At 49.1% G+C, this 26,317-nt stretch overlaps 1 protein-coding gene across 1 annotated transcript in view; it reads right to left on the reverse strand.

Moving 5' to 3' along the window:
- The window catches only part of LOC147663828 (GATOR1 complex protein DEPDC5-like), a 585,638-nt gene that overhangs the window by 395,451 nt on the left and 163,870 nt on the right, over nt 1-26,317 (reverse strand). The window contains exons 27-29 of the mRNA XM_086950176.1: nt 6,781-6,941; nt 6,450-6,567; nt 6,052-6,219 (exon numbers count right to left, since the gene is read on the reverse strand). Coding sequence (XP_086806302.1) covers nt 6,052-6,219; nt 6,450-6,567; nt 6,781-6,941 — 447 coding nt within the window. The remainder of the gene's footprint in view (nt 1-6,051; nt 6,220-6,449; nt 6,568-6,780; nt 6,942-26,317) is intronic.

Here is a 26,317-nt window from a genome sequence, read left to right on the forward strand (position 1 = left end):
GGAACGCAGAGCCATGCAAGAAACCGACACTGGTGCCATGAAACTAGGGCCCTCAAAGGGAGATACCTTAACCCTAGATATCGGTTTGCAGAACGGGGAGGATGGGTGGGGCGGTAAGGAATCTAACACTAACTACTGTTTCTTACAGATACATTGTTACCAAAGGTAAGTAACTTGGGCATCTGAAAGAAACAGGTTAGTGTTAGATTCCTTACCTTAGAATAGATACCCCAGCAATACCAACCCGGGTGGTGGGTCTGCGAACCAAGATCACACCAGAAAGTCCTGGAGAACGGAACGGCCGAAAAAGCCATCTCTCCGGACTTGGCTGTCCAGGCAGTGCTTAGCAAACGTGTCCAGCGAGGCCCACGTTGCTGCCTGACAGATGTCCTGCAAGGGGACTACACGACCCAGGACAGTAGTAGCTGCCGTGGCCTGAGTGGATAGGGCTCACAGCCCCACAGGAGGTTCCTTTTACGCCAAGGAGTAACAGACCTTGATGCACAAAACGACCCACCGAGAGATGGTCCGCTTGTGCACTGCCCATCCCTTCTTAGCGCCCACGTAACCAACAAAGAGCTGGTCGTCCACCCGGAACTGGCATGTGCAGTCTAGATAGAAGGAGAGTGCACATTTTGGGTGAGACTCTCTTCCTCTTTCGAGGGATGCAGAGGCGGAAAGAAGTTGGGCAAGGTGATGGACTGCCCGATATCAAAGGCTGTAACCACCTTGGGCAGGAAAGAAGAACAAGTCCTCAGAACAACCTTGTCAGGATGGACAGAGCGGAAAGGAGGTTTTGAAGATAGAGCCTGGAGCTCACGCACTCTCCTGGCAGAGGTGATGGCAACCAGGAATGCAGTTTTAAGAGTCAGAAGACGAAGAGGACAGTTATGAATTGGCTCAAAGGGAGCACACATCAGATAAGTCAGTACAAGGTTCAAGTCCCACTGAGGCATCACAAAGGGAACAGGAGGAAACATGTGTGTGATGTCTTTCAAGAATCTATTTACAACAGGGGACTTGAAAAGAGAAGACTGATCAGGAAGCCTTAAGAAGGCTGAAATGGCCAAGAGATAGCCTTTAACAGTGCCCAGAGCAGAGCTCTGCTGGCCAAAAGAACGAAGGAAGAGGAGAACCTCTGAAAGGGGGCAGAAAGTTAATCCACAGCCTTTGCTGTGCACCAAGCCACAAATTTGTTTCACCTGCAAGCGTATACCATTTTTGTGGAGGGACGCCGGGCTGCCAGAATCACATCACAGGCTTCAGGAGACAAGTCAAATAGCCTCAACTGTCACCGCTCAATCTCCACACATGTAGGTGGAGACTGGACAGGCTCGGGTGGAGGACCGTCCCCTGCTGCTGCAACAGAAGGTCCTCCTGAAGAGGCAGACAAATTGGGGATCGACTGAAATGCTGAGTAGCTTCATGTCTTATGCAAGACCAATAGACTGAGCCCCAGAAAGTGGTGGATGTTAGCAGACCAATTCGAGGTCGGAAAAGCAGTTGTAGTCCCCTACCCAATACGTAGGTGCCGTTGGGTCGCTAAGTAGTGATGGGGTAAGAGTTTGCAGGAATGTGGATTGCCTCGAGTTAGGTGCATAGAGAGAGACCAATGTTATCAGCGGACCATCCAGGAGTCCCTCAAAGATCGCGTATCGGCCTTGGGGATTGACACGTGTGTGTGCAGCGTCTGCAATGGGATCCCTAGAGCCACCCATATCAAGGTGCCCCTGGCATAGCCAGAGTACATTGTCCCAATAACTGTGCCCTTCCAGCGTTTATGCAATGATTTTAGAGTTTGGTGAGTGAAATGACTCTCTTGTAAAAGTGTAATTGAGATCCTATGGCTAAGCCAGTATTTATATACTTTATGGCGTTTGACACATCCAACTAAACCCAGTACATTCCAGGTTAGTAGTTGGAAACAACTCCCCGGCATCTATTAAACTAGTAGCAAGTTGCGGGAATGGGTGGGATTGTGTAAATATGAGCTGTAATACTTGCTAGCCCTCCCCTCGGACGTTGCGGTCCCAATGATTGCATTGTTAGTATCACGCTCTATGTGTGTAATATGTGAATTTACGGTATGGACAGGGCCTGGTAAACTATTGATAAACTGAACTCCCCACCAAAGGCCTGTTTGCCAACAGGCAAAAGGCCATCTGCATAGACATGCGACCATAATGAACTTGAAAAAGCAATAGAGGAAAAGAAAGAAAAACAATGAGCTTAATTCCAAAGAAGGAGGTGAAGACAAAGGAATAAAAGCAAAAGGAGCCTTAATGTGTCTATATCAGTCACTTATCATGTGCGGGACGTGGCGATTCTTCTTCTTGTATAGTTATGTTCTCCATGGGCGCCACTGTGTTGCTTGCTCGTCTGGTCCATAGAATGTATGAATGTTGATCGTATCTAGTTTGATTCTCTTATGCAGGTTGTGGTGACAAATCCTTCAATTATAATGTGTGTACTGCATGTCGTTGTAGATGGTCATCCTAGTTTTTCCGCGGTTTGCGCTATCAGTGTGGGGGCCCCGCCTAGTATTGCCAAGCATTGAGAGTCTAGAATATGATATGCCTGTTCTGGAGTGTCATTTATCTCGGATTCAGACTGCGAGGGTGAGACAATGTTGCTGTGCTTTTCCTCATATTTGAGGGCTTGCTCTCTCTCCTTTGCTGCCTGGGCTTTCGTGGTGCGCTGTCCTTGGCCTTTGGTTCAATGTCCGCGTTGAGGTTCATTTCTCCACTGCTGGCGGGGTTCTCCTGTTAATGCCTTTGGGGCCTGTGCTAGGCAGTTCTGCTCTATCCAGCTCCAGGCTTCTTCGGGAGTGTGACAGATGATGTTACTGTCTTTATGTTGTATGCATAGAATGTCAGGGTATTGCAACGCATATTTTACTTTTGATCACAAAGGCAGCGTTTGACTTCCATGAAGGATGATCTACGTTGTTCACTGACATTGTGTAGTCTGGATATATGTGCACCATAGTGTTCTCAATTGGTGATGGGTCACGAGCAGTGTCACCTGCAGAATGTGGTCCTTGTATCAGTAGTTGAATAGGCGGGCAACCACCGGCCTAAGGCGATTGTCTGGCGAGGAGGGCCCCCTGGTACCCTATGTGCGCACTCATTTGGGAAGAACTTGGAGTGCTTGCCTTGAGGAATACCTTCAGAGAACCAGGTTTCAAGGTATAGTTCCATGCTTTGCCCTACTATGCGTTCTGGTAGACCCACTATGCGCACGTTGTTCCTGCGGGATCTGCCCTCTTGGCCATCAATGCGTTTTTTCAGATATTCTACCTCTTCCTGCAATGATTTAATCTGAGCTGCTGATGAAGTTACGGTGAGCCTAAGAGATCCTATCGCCGACTCAGAGTTCTCCACTCGATCTTTCAATTTTTTGTGGTCCTCTCAGAGGAATCTTAATTCGACACACAGTGTGTCTGGATTTAATATCTATGACTGCCGCCATGAGTTCGTCAAACCGATGCGAGTGGTCTACAAGGGACGCGGGTTGTGTTGCCAATGTCTGCCCGGTGCTCTCGGCGCAGGATGTTTGAATCGTCACGCCGCTCGTTTGCGATTCTTGCTTGTCCACTTTCGTTTTACCCATTCTGAGAGTTGGGGAACAGGGTGTTGTGTATCTGAGTACCTAGCGTGGTGCCACCAACCTTCAAAGAAGGTGTCCTCTCTTTTCTTGTTAAGGTATTTGCGGGAGGCGCTACACAAGATCGCATTCCCTAGCGAGATGTTAGTGCTCCATTAGTTGTTAGATCACTATCAGTGTCCAAGACTAGGGGAGCATGTGGATCACAAGGTCCAAGTCCCTTCGGGCCTATCCGGTGCAGTGGCGAACCTTTTGTATGTTGTTATTTGTTGTAGCCATCGGAGTGAGAGCTACTGAGTGGGCAAATGCAAATACGGAATATAGTGGAGGTCTCGCGCTGTGGCGGGCAGAGACACTGCTAGGGCATCAGATCAGGGCATCACGGTGTGCATATATTGGTGCTTGTTAGTCCACTCTGGGGCTCCTGTTATGAAATGCTCCGCAGCGCCTAGGGCATGCAACCTCTTGGCAGTCCACGGTATCACAGCCCCTCCAAGATGGTTTCTTTTGCTGAGCTTGAGGGTGTAAAGCATGTAACAGGCCGATTTAGAAGGTCATTCTTTCCTATTTGCTGATGCCACACGGTGTTTCCGCAATGTCCCACACTCTGTACCCTATTCACTTGCAGTGGCAGTGTGCAATGGGTTGAGTGGCTTGGTGGAGAGCCAAGGTTCAAGAGAGGGGGAAAGGCTCACCCGATAAGGTCGCCCGCAGGGCCAGTCTCTGATGGTCAAGAGGAGGCGCTGTCAATTAGAGAGTCAGTGCCTGCTGCACTCAGCCACTGGGAGAGTATGTTTCTGCTCCCCGGGTGTCTCCTAATTTTTACGATCAGGCCTCCATGAAGAGCAGACGGAAGTCGCAGCTCGCTCTGGCTCAGTCGCACTCACCGCCGGCTAGGATCCTGCGCGAGTCCAGGTGTCGCGCAGCAGGCCTCCAAGGCCAGGCTGCGGCGTGTGCGTCATCCGTTCTACGCCGCCAGTATTGTCGAGGGATCCATTGCAGGCAGCTCGATCAAACGAAGCAGTACAGCACCTTCGGGAGGCAGTTCTCCGTCGTTTGCAGGTGTATAAGCAAGCTTGCAAGGGCTGGAAGCAGGATATTTGGTGGGCCAGTTGAGGAGCTATGTTAAGAGGCGTCCGCTCCCGTCGCCATCTTGGCCACGACCCCCACAAACCAGAAAAACTTAAAATAAAACCCTCACTGACTATAAACTCATATGGAATTACCATCCCTTTCTCTTGCCTGACTCACATCTTAACCGGTGAAATTCTGCAGAGCCATGTAAACATGTCAGCATGCACCATGTAGCCCTGCATGAAGGTTGCAAATATGTTCAGCTATGTTAAGTGGAATTCTACATTGCCTTCTCATGTCTGGTCAGCATTAATAAATGAATACTCCAAGTACAATGAATAAAATGCCAAAGAGCACCACTAAATTTAAAGCTGAAGGTCTGTGGGAAAGTTGAATAAAAAAAAACTCACATGAGCAGAACCCAAATTTCTTAATGGATACCATTTCCCATTTTCCCTCAGATGCACTACAGCAGGCGAATAATCAAACAGAATTTAGAGCTGCTCTGAAAACATGGCTTTCTAGCGTAAAATCGTCAGAACTTGGTTAACCGGGAACATGAAGTGCATTATGGGTAATTACAGATGAGTGCCAAGAGCAGCCCACTTTAACTTGACCTTCAAAAAGCTAGGATTCAATCACAGTTGCCACATTCAGTGACTTTCCGCTTAATTATCATCAACAAGGCCCCATATACCCAAGTCTTCCTAGCCAAAAGTCTCTCCTTCAATTGCAACTCTGAAAGTCCAAAAACGTATTTAGGAGAAAACAAAAACTAGGAAACCCTTTCTCTTTCATTTGAACCCACCCTCAATGATAATCTACAGGAAAGAACTCAGAACTCCTCTCTTCTCAATGGATCGTTCTGCCCTCTGACCCCTCAGCTAAAACACTGCTAGACCAGTGGTAAAACGTTTGACCACCTTGATCTTGTAACTTGTAATAAATACTTTTGGACTTTTTATGACCTTACAAAATTTCGCCTCAAACGCAATCTCCGTTCAGCTTTGTGGTGAGGTTTCTGCTACATATATTACAGCCAAATAAAACTAAAGTACATTAAATAGTTGCCTGGACAATTTAAATGTAGTGCGCCCCTCCAGCCATCCAACTCAATGCGGCTCATTTTATCCAACTTGTAGATTAAAGCCTTTGACCAGCCGATTACTCCGAGATCCATGCAGCTTTCCATCATGTTAATGTATTAGTATTGAGGCATCCTTAAGCCTCATCCCAGCAGCTTTTCAATATTCTGGCACAATATGTTATAACTAGGCTTCTCACCATGGCTACAAGTGTGCATGCATATAAGAAGAATTCCTCATCATCCAATTAGAACATGCTGCATTAAGATCCATAGCTGCTACTCACCTGAAGTCCTCAGAGCCAGCCGAACAGATGTACTGATCCAAGTAATTCCACTTGTAATCCTCCAGCCTCTCATGTGAAAACTCGACCCAACACGGAACAAACTCACTATTGGAGTGTAAGGGACACAGGCTGTACATGTAGTTGATCTGGGCAGACTCATAGGGGTACCTGAGCAAATAGAACATGGGAGAAGGTTTCAAATTAACTGTCCACTAACATGAGTACTGGGCAGTCATTGGTAGGAGGACAGAGCTACATGCGAATCTGGCCATGAACTTGGCTGCTTCAAAAATACATCAGAACTCACTGCTACATACACACTACTAATAAAGCTGGATATGTTTAGATAAACCCTATACACTGACGGCACATTACTGAGTTGGCACAATGGCACTCACTTTGGAAGGTATCGGGTGACTGTGATGATCTTGTCCTTTGAAGTGACCTTATGAAATGTACGTCCCATGCTTAACCAGTACTGGTCATCCTCCTCTGGTCGGTTACGGCAGACAAGACCTATTTGCATCAAGATGATCAAGGGAGCAGTTAATAGTACTGACCATCACATATGGCAATAAGTGAATCAGTGAATCGATGGTACTGGTTCAGGGTTGATAGCAACAAGCAGAACTGATGTTATTGCATCATGTTTCAGAGGTATACCAGCCACCACTGGGTGAGATGGTGTAAATGAAGAGAGTCTTGCAGGGACACAAACACCAAACTCACCACGGCTGTACAATGGGCTGCTACTGAGAGGTGGTGGAACAGGTACACTGGAGGTTCGAGTTTTGCTGTTCACAATGATCTGATAGCCCTGCATGAGTCGCTGGCAGATGAACTCTTCAAATACCTGCTGGGCCGTCATCTGAACTGAATCCTCATCCCGTCTGGAAAATTACCAAAAAAGGAATCAAAGTGAGCCATCACTGGAAATTCAGCTCTAAACACATTTCCTCACACAGGGTCACAAACATGTGAAGTTGCCTGCAATGTTTGGCTAACTTTTGAAATCTGTTTGGAGTTCTTAAAACATAAGATGAACAAGTTACTTACCTTCAGTAATGCTCTTTCAGGTGGATACTCGAACAGCAGATTCCTCACCTTTAGAATATTCAGATTGGATCCAGAACACAAAAGTGCTCCTGGCACTGGTCGGTGGTGCTGCATGGTTCCATACTGTGTTCCAACCAGAAAAGATGGAGTCACAAATAAGCACCACCCCTATGTGCATTACACCAGTTTCTTTCATGACTCTGTAGGTGCCCTGGAGTCCCAGTATGCAGATCGCATGTTTGGGATAATTTTGGATGGAAAAAGAGAATGTTCTGAAGATCGGGGAGGTGGGAGGGCAGTGAGTAATCTGCAGTTAGATACTGTATCCACCTGAAAGGGCGTTACTGAAGGTAAGTAACTAGTTCGTCTGATGGATACTTCCAAACACAAATTCCTCAACTTTAATATAGATCACAAAGTAGTACTTTTCAGGTGGAGGGTCTGCGGAATAGACCAAAATGTCCTGCAGACCTGAACGTGCAAAAAGCCCTTCTTACTGGTCCTGGCTTTTAAGGCAATAGTGCTTCCTGAACGTGTGTATATACTCCAAAGTCTTGGCCTGACAAATGTTGACTACTCCAAAGTCTCGGCCTGACAAATGTTGACAACAACTACTCAGCATTCCAAAGCAATGGTAGCAGCCTTGGCCTTGGTGGAAATGAGCCTTCATTTCTTTTGGGGACTGCTTTTTGGCCAATGCGTAGCAGATCTTGATGAGAGGACTATCCACCTTGACAAAGTCTTTTTCTGCTTGTCTTGCCTTTCTTTGCCCAGAGAAAACCCCACAAAAATATGATTGTCCACCCAATGGTCTTCGTGTGATCAATATAAAAGCTCACTGCTCTTTAGGGGTCCAGCTGATAGAGTCTATCCTCTTCTTTGAAGAGTGAGACGGAGAAAATAACATTGCAAGGGTGACAGCTTGCCCAACATGAAAAGTAGTCACTACTTTTGACAAAAGGGCCATCTTGGTTCTCAACACCAGCTTGATTGGGAAAAAGGTGGAGGAGGGCATAGAGTGAGCCTGAAGATCATTCACGACCACAGTCTTCAGCATCTGAAGATGCAATGAGCAGCTGTGCTTCGGCTCAAAAAGAGTACACAAACAAAAGTCAGCACCAAACTGAGATCCCACTGTGGCATCAGAGAGGGTTTAAGGGGAAACATGAGGGTAAAAAAAGCTCACTACAAGAGGTGATTTAAAAAAAGAAGGTGGTCCAGCAAACGCAAAAAGGCGGAAAGAGCTGACAAACATCTTTTAATAGTACCCATTCCATGTCCTTGCTGGGCCAAAGACAAAACATCCAGCAGAATGGCTTGTAACAAGTTTCTGTTGTGGACATAAGACCAGGTCACAAATTTGGTTCAATACCAGGCACAAATGGACTTTGTAGAGGAGCGCCATGCAGCAAGGATAACACGCTCATGAGAGCAATGAAAAGCAGTCAACTACTGCTGCTAAATCTCCACAAATGGAGGTATAGACTGTGCAGGCCCAGCTGTAGAACCCTTCCGGAAGCTGTGCCAGAAGAACCTTTCAAAGCTGAAGCCTGATCAGGAGACAGATGCTCATGCCAGAAGCTACGGATACCGCACTCTCCTGGTCCAATTCAGAGACACTTGGGCCTCGCCGCTGCTGATCTTCAGAACACAGGGCATGAGAGGTAGAGGAGGAAAGGTGTATAGGAGTCCCATTCTCCACTCTGGACTGCATCTTCCAAGAGAGCCTTTATAGGAACTCCAGCAAACAAAAGCACAGACACTGCGCTTACTCAGCAGTGGTGAAAAGACCCAGCCAGGGTTCTTCCCAATTTTTGAAAGATTTGCTGTACCACCTTAGGAAATAACCGCCATCCATGATTCACCAGGCCGAGCCAGCTGAACTTGTCTGCCCTAGTGTACAAAGATCCCACAGGAAGTTCATGACCTGGGAAATGCTCTGATGTCCAAGTAAACTCCAGAGGTGAAGATCCTCATACTGCAGAAGCCACAACTCCACCCTACCCTGCTTGTTGCAGTACCACATGGTGGTGGTGTTGTTTGTGAGGATCTGTACTAGACTGCCTTGATGGCCGGTTAGGAAGGCCTTCGGTGACAAGCGAAATGCACGCAAACTGCAACAGGTTATGGAGGAGTTGGGTTTCTGAAGGAGATCAGTCCTCTAATCTCCACCTCTCCCACATGACCTACCAATCCCCAACAGTGACACATCTGTCAACGTCAGCTGTGAGTGACTGCCACTAGAATTATTGCTGAGCTACAGATTTTTTGCAGTCTCCTCTGAAACATGGATGGAACTAGACAGGTTAACTTTGCGCAGGGGTAACTGAGACTTCAGGTTCCCCTGCAGAGCCCACATACATCACCAGGCATAGTCGACGAGCAGGATAAAAGAGGACAGGAGGCCTTATAGCCACATTCACTGAGACACAGAGCAGAGGCTGAAACATAACAATCATAGCAGAAATGTCCTGGACTTAATTTGATGGAGGGAAGACCCTACACTGCACGGTATCCAAGATAGCTCCAATGAAAGGGAGGCTCTGGGAATGAGTCAGGTGCAACTCTGGCATTTAGACTGTGAACACCAAAAATTTCAGGAGGTTCACAGTCTTCTGGTAGTGGTCTAACACTGGCCTCCAATAGCCAGTAGTTGAGGTAATGGTAAGCCGGTATTCCCAACTTTTGAAGGTGTGCCCCGACCACCGCTATCACTTTTGTGAACACCCAAGGGACACTGGTGTGGCCGAAGAAGAGCACAGCAAATGGAACATGCTTCTGGGCTGCCTAGAAACGCCTGCTTTGAATCTCAGCTAATGTCTTTGGGACTGCAGGACAGGGACATGAAAATATATATCTTGCGGGCCCAGAGCTACCATCCAGTCGCCTGGATCCAGGACAGACACAACTGAGGGTATTGTGAACATCTTGAATCTGTTGTTTGGCATGAGGAAATAGCGTAAGAGACAACCAGTCCTTATTACCGTGGTTGGTACCCTCTCTATAGCCCTTCTGACATGACAGCCTGCACCTCCTGCTACACAATGGCTAGGTGCTCCTATGAAAGGCCCCTTTAAACAATCTAGAGGACCCCTATTGTCAGAAGTGATCCTTTGCCACCTATGAAGAAAGTGTTGGCCTTATTCAGAGTGCCACTAAACGCAAGCTAAAGCAGCTTGGAGGCCGATGCTGCAAGCTTGAGGATGTAGGATGATCGCCATCCCCAGTGACCTGCATGGTGTATGAACAAATCCCATCACTGACCTCCACAGGCCTGGGGCATCTGCTGTGAGAATAAAGAGGCCTGGTGTTGCCTGTAAAAATTGGGGGTCCCACGGACCACTGCCTACTCTTAAACAAGCATTTGCAATGCAATAGGTCTCGCATTAGGAAAGTTTGAGCTATTGGTATTGTAAATGACAATTTTTTTATTTATGTTTTGTTTTTGGAAATAGCGAAAATAATAGCTTTGTCATTTACAATGCAAATAGTTATAACTTTCGCAAATGTGACACCTATAGCATTTGTAATGCAATATGTGTTGTATTTACGTGACTTACATGTATTGATATTACAAATAAGAATGGCTTTTAATTTTTTTCCAATAATTAATACTTAAATAGAAGTTATTGTAATTTATAATGGCAATAGCTTAAAGTTTTGTAAATAATTTTTGTGAAGATTATGTTCAGTGTATTTTATTGTGACGAAAATCCAAGAACAGAAGTGAAATATTAACATCTTTTGTTACATTTGTAATAAAGCTTGGAACATTGAGAGAACATATTTGAACCAGGTGTTGTTGAATGGTTGCATGGATTGATGCTGTGGTGGCGCTGAGTGATGTTGTGATGGCAAACGAGTGATGCTGTGGCGTTCAGTGATGCTGTGGTAGCGCATAGTGATGGTGCCCCTGAGTGATGCTGTGGTGGTGCGGAGTGATGCTGTATGCTGTGCTATGTTTTGTTTTGCTATCCTATGTTTTGTTTTGTTATGCTATGCTATGCTTTGCTATCCTATGCTTGGATTTGTTATGCTATGCTACGTTTTCTTATGCTATGCTATGTTTTGCTATGCTATGCTTGGTTATGCTATGATATGTTTTGTTATGCTATGCTATGTTTTGTTGTGTTTTATTGTGCTATGCTTTGTTTTGCTATGCTATGGTTTGTTAAGCTATGCTATAATCTGTTTTGTTGTGTTTGGTATGCTATGTTTTGCTATGCTATTATATGTTTTATTTTGCTATGCTGTTTTTTTGTGTTTTGTTAAGCTATGCTATTTTTTGATGTGTTTTGCTATGTTTTGTTATGCTATGTGTTGTTGTGTTTTGCTATCCTATGCTTTATTTTGTTATGCTATGCTATGTTTAGTTTTGCTCTCCTATGCTTTGTTTTGTTATGCTATGCTATGTTTTGTTGTGTTTTGTTATGCTATGTTTTTTTGTGTTTTGCTATGCTATGTTTTGTTACGCTATGCTATGTTTTGTTGTGTTTTATTATGCTATGCTTTGTTTTGCTATGCTATGTTTTGTTATGCTATGTTTTGTTATGCTATGCTAAGCTTTATTTTGTTATGCTATGCTATGTTGTGTTTTGTTATGCTATGTTTTGTTGTGTTTTGTTATGCTATGCTATGTTTTGCTCTGCTTTGCAATGCTATGCTTTGTTATGCTATGTGTTGTTGTGTTTTGCTTATCTATGCTTTGTTTCGTTATGCTATGCTATGTTTAGTTTTGCTATCCTATGCTTTGTTGTGTTATGCTATGCTATGTTTTGTTGTGTTTTGTTATGCTGTGCTATGTTTTGTTGTGTTTAGATATGCTATGCTTTGTTATGCTATGCTATGTTTTGTTATGCTATGCTATGTTTTATGGTATTTTATGCTATGTTTTGTTATGTTATGATATGCTTTATTCTACTATGTTTTGTTGTGTTTTGTTATGCTATGCTATGTTCTGTTAAACTATGCTATGTTTTGTTTTGCTATGCTTTATGTTATGCTATGCTTTGTTTTGTTATGCTATGTTTTGTTATGCTATGCTATGCTTTGTTGTGTTTTGCTATGCTATGTTTTGTTTTCTTATGCTATGTTTTGTTTTGCTATCCTGTGCTTTGTTTTGTTATGCTATGCTGTGTTTTGTTATGCTATGCTATGTTTTGTTATGCTATGCTGGTGAGGGTGTGTGAGGGTGAGGGGTGTGAGGTTGAGGGAGGGTAAGGGGGTGTGAGGTTGAGGGAGGGTGAGGGGGTGTGAGGGAGAGGGGGGTGAGGGGGAGTGAGGGTGAGGGTGAGGGGGTGTTAGGGTGGTGAGGGGGTGTGAGGGTGAGGGGGAGTGAGGGTGAGGGGGAGTGAGGGTGAGGGGGTGTGAGGGTGAGGGGGTGTGAGGGTGAGAGGGTGTGAGGGGGTGGGTGAGGGTCTGAGGGAGAGGGGTGTGAGGGTGAGGGGGTGTGAGGGTGAGGGGGTGTGAGGGTGTGTGAGGGTGAGAGGGTGTGAGAGGGTGAGTGAGAGAGTGAGTGTGGGTGAGAGGGTGGATGAGGGTGAGAGGGTGTGAGAGGGTGAGTAAGAGAGTGAGTGTGGGTGAGGGTGTGTGAGGGTATGAGAGCGGGTGTGAGGGTGAGGGGAAAAAAATGGAGAAACATCGCTTTTTGAGCCATAGGGCAATGCACAGAGGGAGTGACCCTGGCTCGAGCAAGCAGCCTGGGGGAACCAAGTCAGTGGAAGGGGAAAAGGGTTGTTATCACCACCAAGCGGCAGTTCTCTACCTATCTCTAGTATCTCCAAAAAAGCAGCTTTCACTCAGGCATGTGGAAGCCAAGGAGAATATGTGTAGTGTGGAGTACTAGGCACGCTTTGATTACAGCAAGGAGCGTTGTATGTCATACACAAACTGTAGCTGCTGCTCAGTGATTCGGAGCAAAGGCACAGTGCGGAAAACATTGACCACAAAACAATCCCGCACATTTCATTAAAGGTGGAGCAGTTGCTTATCAGCACAGGACCACACACACAGACAAGCACACAAGGACACGCACACACACATACATTTGTAGTTTATAATTCTGCAAAACTCAGTTTATAGACCTTAGTGCCCCCATTACAAGTGAGAGCCCACAGAGAAACAAGTGTCAGGGGGTTTCCTGTCAAAATTCCAGTGTATTCTCTTTCTCAATGTTTAGTGTGCTTCTTGCCCAGCTTCTAGGAACCACTGTCTCGATATTCATTTCTGAGATCCACACACTCATAGCATTCTCTGTTCTAGAGTTAGTAGTGACTGGGGCACAATAGATTGCTGTGTTTCTGGCAAAAGATACCATGGCCTGGCACTGGTCGGACTGTTCATAGTGAAGTAAGGACACATATAATGTGCATATGTTGCCCCCTTGTCTGGAGTGATGCTGAAGGCAAACGGCAATGGATTGGAATGAAGCCCAATCTATTATTAGTGGCTGAGACTAAGCTTCACCTTTTCACTATTACAGTTCAAGTCTGTTCACTGTCTCTGTAGTGTTCTCTGTCAGTGTTTACACGGAAACATTAAAAACAACATGCCCACAGCATATCATAAGTCACAGGAAACACTGACAGGGATAACGTGCCAATACCAAATATACGGTCTAAAGATGCACTCCACTTGCAAAAAAATGTTGTGCCACAGCTCACCTCTCTATGCATTTCTTATCCATCTCCGACGGCTGCCCTCTTACATTGGGCAATGCCTGGGCAAAGTGGGCAGCATGCTGACCAGAGCCGGAGGCCACCTCCAGGACGTGGACAACGGGGGCATAGGGATCCACGCAGCCTCGGAGCACATCCAGGATGGGCTGTTTGTTTCTATCGGCGGCAGCCGCAGACAACATCCTAAAAGTCCTTCGAAAAGTAAGAGTAACCGTTGTGAAGGAAGTTGCTGCTCTTAAGGGAAGCCCTGTGCATCGGATGCTAAGAAATCGCAAGGGGACTTAAAATGGTTGAAGAACACACGCGCAAAATAAATAGAGTGCAAGGACGCTTAAGGAGCGGTAGACAAAAGCTAGATACTGGCTCTTGAACCGAAACAAGATACGCCCATTAAAGGTTACTGGGGATTGTAGTTCAAACAAACTCAACCCCTCCGGAAAACAAGTCCCGCGGCGACCCGGAAGCTCTTGGCCGGCCGGCCAATCCGGTCGCGGCCGACCGGAAGTCCCGCCTCCCGAGGTCCGCAAGCTGCCGGCGCATGGAGCGCCCTGCCGGTCCGAGGTAGCCCGGGTCCCCAGGAGGGGGCCATGAGAAGGAGGAGTGTGGCCCCTGTTGCGGGGCTCCTCGGACCTGAGGGAGCCCCGATTGAGAAGAGGAGACGCGCTGCGCCGTGAGGAGCGGAGCGCGAGAGGAGCCCCGCCGGAAGAGCGCAGTCGGTGAGTGGGGCCCAGGGCTGATGTGAAGTGCGTGCGTGCGTGCCTGTGTGTATGCCTGGGGGGGGTGGGGGAGGGGGGGGGAGTGTGTGCGTGCGTGTGTGCGCGAGGGAATGTGTGTGCGCATGCGTGACTGTGTGATTGAGAGAGAATGCGAGGTAGGGGATAGTGTGCCTGTATGTGTGCCTGTATGTGTGCCGTATGCCTGCGTGTGCATGCGTGCGCCTGTGTGTGTGTGCGTGCGTGCATGCAGAGGGGTGGGGGCTGCCTGTGTCTGTGTGTGAGCAAGGGATTTGCTTTGCGCATGCGCAGCTATCAGAAGCTCGCTCCCGAGGTGAAATCTGACCTCGTCAAAGCGCGCGTCTGATAGCTGTCCACATTCCTAAATACGGGCCACAATAGGTCTGAAGCAGACACCTTCAATGCTCACGCATTGAGGGTAGGTCTGCTCGACCTAAAAATGAAACTGAAATGTTTCATTTTTCTTTTTTAAATGTATCCTGTCTCCTTTAAGGAAAACGAATTTTAAAAAAAGTTGCTTTATTTAAAAGCAAACACAAACATGGTAGTCTGCTATCCTCAGCAGGCCCCCATCCCTGTGTGTTAGCAATTCCAAATGAGTTGCAAATTGCGACCTACCTCAAGAATATTGAAGAGGTAGGTCAATTGCGACAATGTGCTTGAGACACATTAGTACATCACATTTTGCGACTTTCTATTTGCGAGTCACAAAAAGTTGTAATTAGGAAGTCGTAAAAAAAAGCAGTCATACATGTGGCCCTTGGTCATTGGTGGAAAGAGAGATACTTAAGTGCATCCTCGCTCTGATTATGGTTGTAAGGTATTGTGTAAGAAAAGGGAAGCATGGAAAGAAAATAGTCTCTTCTGGGTGATTGCCTAAGACAGTGGAAGAGTTACTTTCTTAAAGACGGTCCTTCATAGGACCTACTCCTTTTCTTCCCTAAATATTTCAGCAGTGCAGAAGTTGGCTAGGACATGCAAAGCCATTGGCCTAAGGTAAACTGTAGGACAATGAGTCTGCACTTCCTCCGTATAGGACTGGTCCCTTTGAGTATCAGTACAATGTCCGGGAGAGCTGGAGACTAAACAATTTCAGTGCTTTGGCTTTGAAGTACTCGATGTATAGGTGAACATCAAAAAATGACTCAATTATTTGTCAATGTCGTCCGATAGGTTGAAAGGATAAATAATGAAGAAAAAAAGCTTGATCGAAATGGAGGGTTTAGATGGCAATTGGTGATACCAATTAAGATGCTGTACCCTCCCAGAAAACTCATCAGTCCAGTCAGGAGAAGGAAGAATGCCCTTCGTAGTCGGGGGCTGAGACTCAGTAATCTCTAAAGGCATAAGGTTAACCTCATAGCTGCTATGGAACGTCCAGCTCCAGTGCTGGACGTTCCATTGCGCAGGTGCAGTTCGAACGTTCAATGGCCGACGGCAGCACTACGGAGGTAGTGGTGCCGTCGGCCGGTGAACGTGCGCAGCACTTAAGGGTTTAACTGTAGAACAATGAACCTGGGCTTCCTTCGAATAGGTCCGGTTGCTTTTAGTGTCAGGACAATGCCCTGGGGAAGCTGGAGACAAACTCAACAATTCCAGTCTTTAGGCTTTAAATTACTTGATGAATCAGTGAATATCAAAAGATGTCTCAAGTAAGGTTTCAATGTGGGTCCGCGAGGTTCATGGGGTAAAAATGCTGGAAAAAAGCTCAATTGGAATAAAGGGTTCAAATGGCAATTGGTGACACCAATTGCGATGCTGTATCCTCTCATCAGATCAGTCAGGAGAAGCAAAAAGACTCTTCATAATTTGAGACTCCATAATCTCTGTAGAAGCCCTGAAATGCCTTACAGGACACAATGCTTAGCTTTAAGCTTGAGTCCAATTCGATTAGCTGTCAGACAAAGATTTTTGGACAAAGAGGAGAACCTCCATGAGACCGACTGTCCTGATAACAGAACGCTTAAAGTGACTGAAAATCTTCCCTACATTTGTCTAATCCACAGAAGAAACATTTGCATTTAAATACTGGCATGATGACAGAAGAATGGGGAGGGAACACACACCTGGGATAAAAACGTTTTAAAAAAAACCTTACTTCACAAAAATAAATACATAAAGTATTTTGCAAATGACATCAAATGATAGAAATAAAACTCCCAGATAAAAGTTTAGAAAATAAGAAAATGATGGCAAAGCAATAGCTTCAGAAAGTCTTGTTCTACAGACCAGTTAACTGCCATAGAGGAGCACTGTCACCTCCAGAGTTTGACTGGCTCCGAGAAAATGGCGGTTCAAGGCTTGAGTTTGATGCCATTCTGTTTGCCGGCATATGTATGGATTTTGGCTTAAAACACGGCGACTAGAGGCATTTTTAAATTAAATTTGCTCTTTTACATTTCTATAAAATATGAATTATCTATTTTAAAAAAAAGGGGCTAAAACCAGATAGACTACGTTGATTAAGTTTAATAGAGAATATTCTCTACTGAAAAAGTGTGCTCGGATCTAACGCAAATATTCAGTGCTTGAGAACATCAATGAAACGTCCATGATGGGGAAGGTCTAGTGGTTAGGGACACCTCATTTCTGTACAAAGAAAGGTAACCATTGAAACTCGTCAGTGTTTGAAGGCATCTCACCACAGAAACGTATTCCATTCCACATGCTCTGTCTTCAGAGGAGCTGGAAACCAATAAATGTTTCTGATACGGAATTGCCCAAGTTCAGAATTAAAACATGCATTACACTAGTGAGCATCCACAATCCGTCCATCTCTGTCTAAGAAGCCGGTGAGGCACTGGTATAAAAAGTACCTGTAACCAGGTTGCTCTCATCAGATAATCCGTTTTTTTTCATGGGCGAAATGTTCCTATATGGTTCAATCAATCAATCAATCAATCATAACATTTGTAGAGCGCGCTACTCACCCGGAGGAGTCTCAAGGCGCTGGGGGAGCGGGGTCAGTTACTGCTCAAAAAGCCAGGTCTTGAGTTGCTTCCTGAAGGAGAGATGGTCCTGGGTTAGCCGGAGGTGGATGGGGAGGGAGTTCCATGTCTTGGCTGCCAGGTAGGAGAAGGATCTTCCTCCCGTGGTGGCTCTGCGGACGCGTTGCATGGCGGCGAGGGCGAGGCTGGTTGATCGTAGCTGGCGGGTCGGAGTGTAGAAGGTCAGGTGGTTGTTGAGGTACTTGGGGCCCCGGTCGTGGAGAGCCTTGTGTGCGTGGGTTAGGAGTCTGAACTTGATCCTCTTGCTGACGGGGAGCCAGTGCAGGTTTCTCAGGTGGCCGGAGATGTGGCTGTGTCGGGGTATGTCCAGGACGAGTCGTGCGGAGGCGTTCTGGATGCGTTGGAGTCTTTTCTGAAGTTTGGCTGTGGTTCTGGCGTAGCGGGTGTTTCCTTAGTCCAGTCGGCTGGTGACGAGTGCCTGGGTGACCGTCTTCCTGGTTTCGGTGGGGATCCACCGGAAGATCTTTTGGAGCATGCGCAGGGTGTTGAAGCACGATGATGAGACGGCGTTGACTTGTCTGGTCATCGAGAGGGAGGAGTCCAGGATGAAGCCCAGGTTACATGCGTGGTCCGTTGGCTTGGGAGTGGTGCCCAGGGCAGGGGGCCACCAGGAGTCGTCCCAGGCGGAGGGCGATGATCCCAGGATGAGGACTTCCGTCTTGTCTGAGTTCAGTTTCAGGCGGCTGTTCTTCATCCACTCGGCGACGTCTTCGATCCCTTAATGTAGGCTGGTTCTGGCGGTGGAGGGGTCGTTGGTGAGGGAGAGGATCAGCTGTGTGTCGTCGGCGTAGGAGATGATGTTGAGGTTGTGTTGGCGTGCGATGGCTGCGAGGGGGCTCATGTAGACATTGAAGAGGGTGGGGCTGAGTGAAGATCCTTGTGGTACGCCACAAATGACTTCGGTGGCCTCGGATTTGAACGGGGGAAGGCGGACTCTCTGGGTTCTTCCAGTGAGGAACGAGGTCATCCACTCCTGGGCCTTGTCTTGGATTCCGATGTTGCTGAGGCGCTGCACTAGGGTGCGGTGGCAGACAGTATTGAACGCTGCGGAGAGGTCCAGGAGGATGAGGGTCGCTGTTTCCCCGTTGTCGAGCAGGGATCTGATGTCGTCAGTGGCTGCGATGAGGGCGGTCTCGGTGCTGTGGTTGGCTCGGAAGCCGGATTGCGAGTGGTCGAGGGATCCGTTCGTCTCGAGGAAGGCGGCAAGCTGTCTGTTGACGGTCTTCTCGATGACTTTGGCGGGAAAAGGGAGGAGAGAGAGGGGCGGAAGTTCTTGAGGTCGGTGGGGTCCGCTGTTGGCTTCTTCAGGAGGGCGCTGAGCTCGGAGTGCTTCCAGCTCTCCGGGAAGGTGGCGGTGTTGAAGGAGGTGTTGATGATGTCCCGGAGTTGGGGTGCGATGATGGAGTCGGCCTAGTTGAAGACGTGGTGGGGGCAGGGGTCGGTTGGTGATCCGGAGTGGATGGTGTTCATCGTGCGGGTGGTGTCTTCGGTGCTGACCGGGGTCCAGGCGCAGAGGGTGGTGGTGGGGAGCGTTGGTTCGGAAGTTGGGTGTGTGGTCTGTGCGCCGAAGCTGTTGTGTATGTCGGCGATGTTGCTGTGAAAGAACGAGGCGAGTGAGTCGCAGAGGTCTTGCGAGGGAGTGATGTCGTTGTTTCTGGCGCTGGGGTTGGAGAGCTCTTTGACGATGCTGAAGAGTTCCTTGCTGTTGTGGACGTTGTTGTTCACTCGTTCTTTGAATGCTGTCTTCTTGGTGGTGCAGATCAGCTGGTGGTGTTTGCGGGTGGCGTGCTTGAGGGCAGTCATGTTGTCTGTGGTCTGGTCGTTGCGCCAGGCTTTCTCGAGGGTGCGGCAGTTCTTCTTGGAGTTCTTAAGTTCGTCGGTGAACCAAGAGGCTTTCTTGCTGCCGGGTCTGCTGGGAGGGGTCTTCAGTGGTGCGAGGTTGTCTGCGCAGTTGGTGATCCACTGTGTTAGGTTGCGGGCTGCTTCGTTGGGGTCCGTTGTGCTGGAGGGGGGGTTCTGGCTGAGGGAGGTGGTGAGCTGGTCGGCGGTGATCTTGTTCCAGCTCCTGCGGGGAACCTGTTGCGGGTGGTGGTGGGTTGTGGTTCTTCTGAAGCTGAAGTGGACGCAGCTGTGGTCCATCCAATGAAGCCCGGTGGAGTGGCTGAAGGAGATGTATTTGCTGGAGGAGAAGACTGGGTCGAGCATGTGGCCGGCGTAGTGGGTGGGGGTGTTCACCAGTTGCTTGAGTCCGAGGTTGGCGAGGTTGTCCAGCAGGGTGGTGGTGTTGCTGTCCTTGTTGTTCTCCAGGTGGAAGTTGAGGTCCCCTAGGAGGATGTAGTCAGCGGAGGGGAGGGCGTGCGGGCTGATGAAGTCTGCGATGTCTTCGCTGAATTGTGTGCGTGGTCCCGGGGGTCTGTAGATGAGGGTGCCTCTGAGTGTGGTCTTGTGGTCGGTGTGTATCTGGAAGTGGAGGTGTTAGGCGCGGTGAGGGTGTCGTCGGAGTTGGTCGTGATGCGGATGGTGTTCTTGTGTACGATGGCGATGCCTCCTCCAGTCTGGTTGACGCGGTCCTTCCGGGTGATCTTGTATCCGTCCGGGATGGCGATGGCGATGTCTCGCTCCTCTCCCACGAGCCGAGTGGTCGCTCCCAGGGTCCCTGCTGACTGCTGGTATCGTAGCGCTGAATTGCTGTTGACATTGCCTTATTTTCTTACGTGCTGTATGCTGGCTTAGCGCTTTGCTGTAGTAGCGCTTTGTGTATTCTCTGTGCTGTTTAAGTTTGTTTTCAGCGCGTTTGCCGCTAGCGCTCCGCTGTGCCCCCCCCCCTCCGCCTCCATTTTGTTTGTTGTGCTAGTCCTCGTGTGCCCGCCCAGCCTCCCAGCTGAGACGCCCTCCCACTGTCCTGAAGTAGCGCTCACCTCCCTACAGGCGCCGTGACTCGCTCCTCTCCCACGAGCCGAGTGGTCGCTCCCAGGGTCCCTGCTGACTGCTGGTATCGTAGCGCTGAATTGCTGTTGACATTGCCTTATTTTCTTACGTGCTCTCCCACGAGCCGAGTTGCCTCTCCCACTAGCCGAGTGGTCGCTCCCAGGGTCCCTGCTGACTGCTGGTATCGTAGCGCTGAATTGCTGTTGACATTGCCTTGTTTTCTTACGTGCTGTATGCTGGCTTAGCGCTTTGCTGTAGTAGCGCTTTGTGTAATCTCTGTGCTGTTTAAGTTTGTTTTCAGCGCGTTTGCAGCTAGCGCTCCGCTGTGCCCCCCCCCCCTCCGCCTCCATTTTGTTTGTTGTGCTAGTCCTCGTGTGCCCGCCCCGCCTCCCAGCTGAGACGCCCTCGCCCCTCCCCCTCCACCATCCATATATGACAGCAGCCCAAGCGCGCAGCGTTCACGCGCAGCGATCGCGCCCAACCCGCGCCGAAGGTGCGCCAAAGGTAAGCTTGTCTACGCCCGTCCGCGCCTGGACCGCGCCCAGCGCCAGACCCCCTGGTCCCCGTAATGCCCAGCCCTCCCGCATTACCTACGATGCCGCCACCCTCCTAGCCCTTGACCCCGGTCGCGCCCCCAACTGCGTCCAAGCCGCTCCTGGACACACCCATGGACCTTTCTCTTGCCACTCCTTCAAATTCTTCGGCACCGACAACATCTCCGCTACGACCACACCACAGATCCCCGACCCCAATCACCTACAATGCATCCTTCTCAACACCCGATCAGTCCACAGGCACGCCATTGACCTATGGAATCTACTAGACACCATTTCTCCGGACATCGCCTTCCTTACGGAAACATGGATGAATGCTTCCTCCGCACCAGACATCACCATTGCCATCCCTGAAGACTATAAGATCACTCGCAAAGACCGTACCAGCCACACAGGAGGAGGAATCGCTATCGTCCATAAGAAATCAATCCGCATCTCAACCAGCTCTGACGCCAACCTCGCCAACTCCGAACACCTTCACTTCCAGATCCACATCGACCCCAAAACCACACTCAGAGGCACCCTCCTCTACAGACCACCAGGACCCCGTGCAAAATTCAGTGAAGACATCACGGACTTCATCACCAAACACGCGCTCCCCTCCAAAGACTACATCCTTCTGGGAGACCTCAACTTTCACCTTGAAAAGATCAACGACCGCAACACCGCCACCCTCGTGGACAACCTCGCCAACCTCGGACTTAAACAACTGGTCACTTCCCCCACCCACATCGCAGGTCACACTCTCGACCCCATCTTCACATCCAGCAATCATGTCTCCTTCAGCCACACCACGGACCTCCTCTGGACTGACCACAGCTGCGTTCACTTCACCTACAACAAACCAAAACCCAACATCCACCTCCAACCTACCCTGCAAAGAAACTGGAACAAAATCACCACGGACCAAATCTCCGCATCGCTCCTCCGAAACTCCCCAGCACTCTCTTCTAACGCTAACGAAGCCGCCGCCAACCTCACCCTATGGTTATCCAACACCGCCGACACCTTAGCACCACTGAAAAAACGTCAAAGCAAACCTGGCAGCAAGAAGGCCTCATGGTTCAACGATGATCTCAAGAAGTCCAAGAAACTCTGCCGCTCCCTTGAAAAGGCCTGGAAAAAAGACCCAACCACCAGCACCAAGGACGCCTTCAAAAGCGCCACCCGCACTCACCACCAACTGATCCGAAAAGCCAAGAAAACAGCATTGAAGGATCGACTTGACAACAACGCCCACAACAGCAAGGAACTTTTCAACATCGTCAAGGAATTTTCCAATCCCTCGGCCAACTCCAACGACATCACCCCCTCTCAAGCCCTCTGCGACTCCCTAGCCTCATTTTTCCACAACAAGATTGCAGACATCCACAACAGCTTTGACAACCAACCCGGAAACCAACCCACCCTACCATTTGCTGATCATCTTCCCCCGTGAACACCCTTAACGACTGGAACCCAATCTCCACTGAGGACACCATCCGCCTGATGAATTCCATCCACTCAGGATCCCCCACAGACCCATGTCCTCACCACATCTTCAACAAAGCAGACTCCGTCATAGCACCGCACCTCCGAGACGTCATCAACTGCTCCTTCAACTCCGCCACCTTCCCGGAAGACTGGAAACACGCTGAACTCACCGCCCTTCTGAAAAAACCAACAGCGGACCCCACCGAACTCAAAAATTACCGCCCCATCTCGCTTCTTCCATTCCCAGCCAAAGTCATCGAGAAAGCTGTCAACAACCAGCTCGCCGCCTTCCTCGAAGCCAACAAATCCCTCGACCCCTCACAATCTGGCTTCCGAGCAAAACACAGCACTGAGACCGCCCTCATCGCAGCAACAGACGACATTCGAACTCTACTGGACAATGGAGACACAGTCGCCCTCATCCTCCTTGACCTCTCTGCAGCTTTCGACACAGTCTGCCACAGCACCCTTTTACAACGCCTCAATAACATCGGAATCCAAGGAAAAGCACTTGAATGGATCACCTCGTTCCTCACCGGAAGATCCCAGAGAGTCCGCCTTCCTCCATTCAAGTCCGAGGCCTCTGAAGTCATCTGCGGCGTACCACAAGGATCCTCACTCAGTCCCACCCTCTTCAACGTATACATGAGCCCCCTCGCGGCCATCGCACGCCAACACAACCTCAACATCATCTCTTACGCGGACGACACTCAACTGATCCTTTCTCTCACCAATGACCCCAGCACCGCCAAAACTAACCTACACGAAGGAATGAAAGAAGTTGCCGAATGGATGAAACAAAGCCGTCTGAAACTGAACTCAGACAAAACAGAAGTCCTCATCTTAGGTACATCCCCCTCTGCATGGGACGACTCCTGGTGGCCGGAAGCCCTCGGAAAAGCACCCATCCCAACAGACCACGCACGGAACCTAGGCGTCATCCTGGATTCTTCACTCTCAATGAACAGACAAGTCAGCGCCGTCTCCTCTTCCTGCTTCAACATTCTTCGCATGCTCAGAAAAACATTTCGCTGGATCCCCTCCGAAACAAGGAAAACAGTCACCCACGCTCTGGTCACGAGCCGACTGGACTACGGAAACACCCTCTACGCAGGTACTACCGCAAAACTCCAGAAGAAACTCCAACGAATCCAAAACGCCTCAGCCAGGCTCATATTAGACATCCCACGCAACGAACACATCTCTGGTCACCTTAAAGACCTCCACTGGCTACCCGTCAATAAGAGGATCACTTTCCGACTGCTTACCCACGCACACAAATCACTCTACGACATCGGACCAGATTGCCTCAACTCACGACTGTCCTTCTACACCCCCTCCCGCCAACTACGTTCTTCCAACCAAGCCCTCGCCACTGTACCTCGCATCAACAAGACCACCATGGGAGGCAGATCCTTTTCTTACCTGGCTGCTAAAACATGGAACTCACTCCCCGCTTACCTTCGTCTTACCCAGAACCACCTAGCATTCAGAAAGCAACTTAAAACGTGGATATTTGACAAGTAATCCTCCTCCTCTTCCTAAGCGCCTTGAAACCCTCTGGGTATGTAGTGCGCTATACAAATTCTATGACTTGACTTGACTGGACTTGAGGAGGCGTTCATCCAGGTTTCCGTGAGGAAGGCGACGTCTGGTGATGTTATGTCGAGCAGGTTCCAGAGTTCCACGGCGTGTCTGTGGACGGAGCGGGTGTTGACCAGGATGCACTTGAGGTGGTTGCTGCTGGTGATCGACTTTGCGGGTGCGGTGCAGGTCCATAGGCAGGTGAATTGGCAGGCGTGGCAGGTGAAGGGTCCCTGGGTGCGTTTCGGGGTGGCTCGATAGCAGGCGGGGTTCCGGCCGGCGTGGAGTGCATTGTGGGTGGCGGCGTCGTTGGTCCGTCGTGTGGTCTGGCGTCGGCGGGGCCAGGGGTCCTGGCGCTGGGCGCGGTCCAGGAGCGGACGGGCTCAGACGGTCTTGCCTTTGGCACGCCTTTGGCGCACAATCGGCGCGTCCGCGCGGTCTCCATTTAAGGCGAAGTGGGAGGGAGGAGCAGCTGGGAGGCGGGAGCGGGGAGGACACAGAAAGAAAAGGGGACGGACCGCGATGTTACGGCGGCTGGGAGCGGAGGGGGGGTCGCACCGGGGGAACAACAAACCTAAAGAAAAACAGGTACAGTAAAACAAAAAGGCAACAGAGATAACTGCTAAAGTAACAAAGTAGTAATTAGAGGCACAGGAGGGCAAAGAGAGGGCTAATGTGCTGCTAATCGTACAAGTTACTTACCTTTGGTAACGGTGTATCTGGTTGAGACGATTCTAGCCGCAGATTCCTTAAGGTAGAATTATCCCCAGGCGTGAGACTGAATCCGGAATTTTTTTGCCACAGCATCTCTGCGCGCCGGGGGCGGTACCAAGTGACTCTGCCCTGACGTCGTCCGTGGACGTGACGTCAGCGAGGTCACATAAGTCCTACCCCGGCGCGCTGACGTCAATTTTCTTCTGTGAACTTTTTCATGCACAACGCAGAACCATCACAAACAAAACTGTGAGAATATGGGAACAGTGTGCAAAAACATCAGGTAAAATGAAAGGGAAGAAACGAAAGGTGAGGAACAGCACCATTTGGAGGCACTTTGGTACTGAAAGTCATAGAAGGGAAAGAGCAGAGCACCGCTCTGAGAAGCAACCTTGCAAAGCGAAGGCGATATCCTCCCTGGAGGCAGAAATAAATGTGAAAAATGTCATAGCAGACGACTGAAAGTCTGCAAACACAATCTATAACAGTGAAGGGCAACAAGTCCGGAACAGATGAGTAACGACAAATTACCCCAAGACAACACCATCTAGGAGGGTCATATCCCCTGTAAAGAGCTAAGGACTGAGGCACAGCCAAGAGACCCCAAGCCATGAAAAAGGGAGGAAATTAAGAGGAGGCCCCACACTGGAATATCCAGGGTGGAAGGATGCAGAAGTACACATGAACCTACCGTCCCATTACCAGAAAGGAAGGAATGAAACAAATAACCAGAACAAAGAATCCCGCCAGGGAGGAAGTGAAAGAGGGCACTTGCAGAAGTTCAAGTTTAAGTTCAAGTTCAGGAATTTGTATAGGGCACTACTCACCCAGAGGGTCTCAAGGCGCTTGAGGGAGGGTGGGAGCATTACTTATCGAATAGCCAGGTTTTTAGCTGCTTTCTGAAGGAGAGGTGGTTCTGTGTAAGGCAGAGGTGAGTGGGGAGAGAATTCCCGGTTTTGGCCGCTAAGTAGGAGAAGGATCTTCCTCGCATGGTGGATCTGTGGATGCGCGGAATTGCGGCGAGGGCTTGATTGGATGATCGTAGATGGCGGGTGGGTGTGTAGAAGGACAGTCGTGTGTTGAGGCATTCGGGTCCAAGGTCGTAGAGGGCCTTGTGTGCGTGGGTGAGGAGACGGAACGTTATTCTCTTGTTGACGGGGAGCCAGTGGAGTTCCTTCAGGTGACCGGAAATGTGAGCTTGCCGGGGAATGTCCAGTATGAGTCTGGCTGAGGCGTTTTGGATGCGTTGGAGTTTTTTCTGTAGTTTGGCTGTGGTTCCGGCATAAAGGGTATTTCCATAATCCAGTCGGCTAGTGACCAGTGCGTGGGGGACTGTCTTTCTTGTTTCGGTGGGGATCCAACTGAAGATTTTTTTGAGCATGCGTAGGATGTTGAAGCATGAAGATGAGACAGCGTTGACTTGTCTGGTCATCGAGAGGGAGGAGTCTAGGATGAAGCCCAGGTTACGTGCGTGATCTGTAGGTATGGGTGCTGTACCTAGGGCCGGTGGCCACCATGAATCGTCCCAGGCAGAGGGG

Source organism: Lissotriton vulgaris, unplaced genomic scaffold, assembly GCF_964263255.1.
Source record: "Lissotriton vulgaris unplaced genomic scaffold, aLisVul1.2 SCAFFOLD_474, whole genome shotgun sequence".
NCBI lineage: Eukaryota > Metazoa > Chordata > Amphibia > Caudata > Salamandridae > Lissotriton > Lissotriton vulgaris.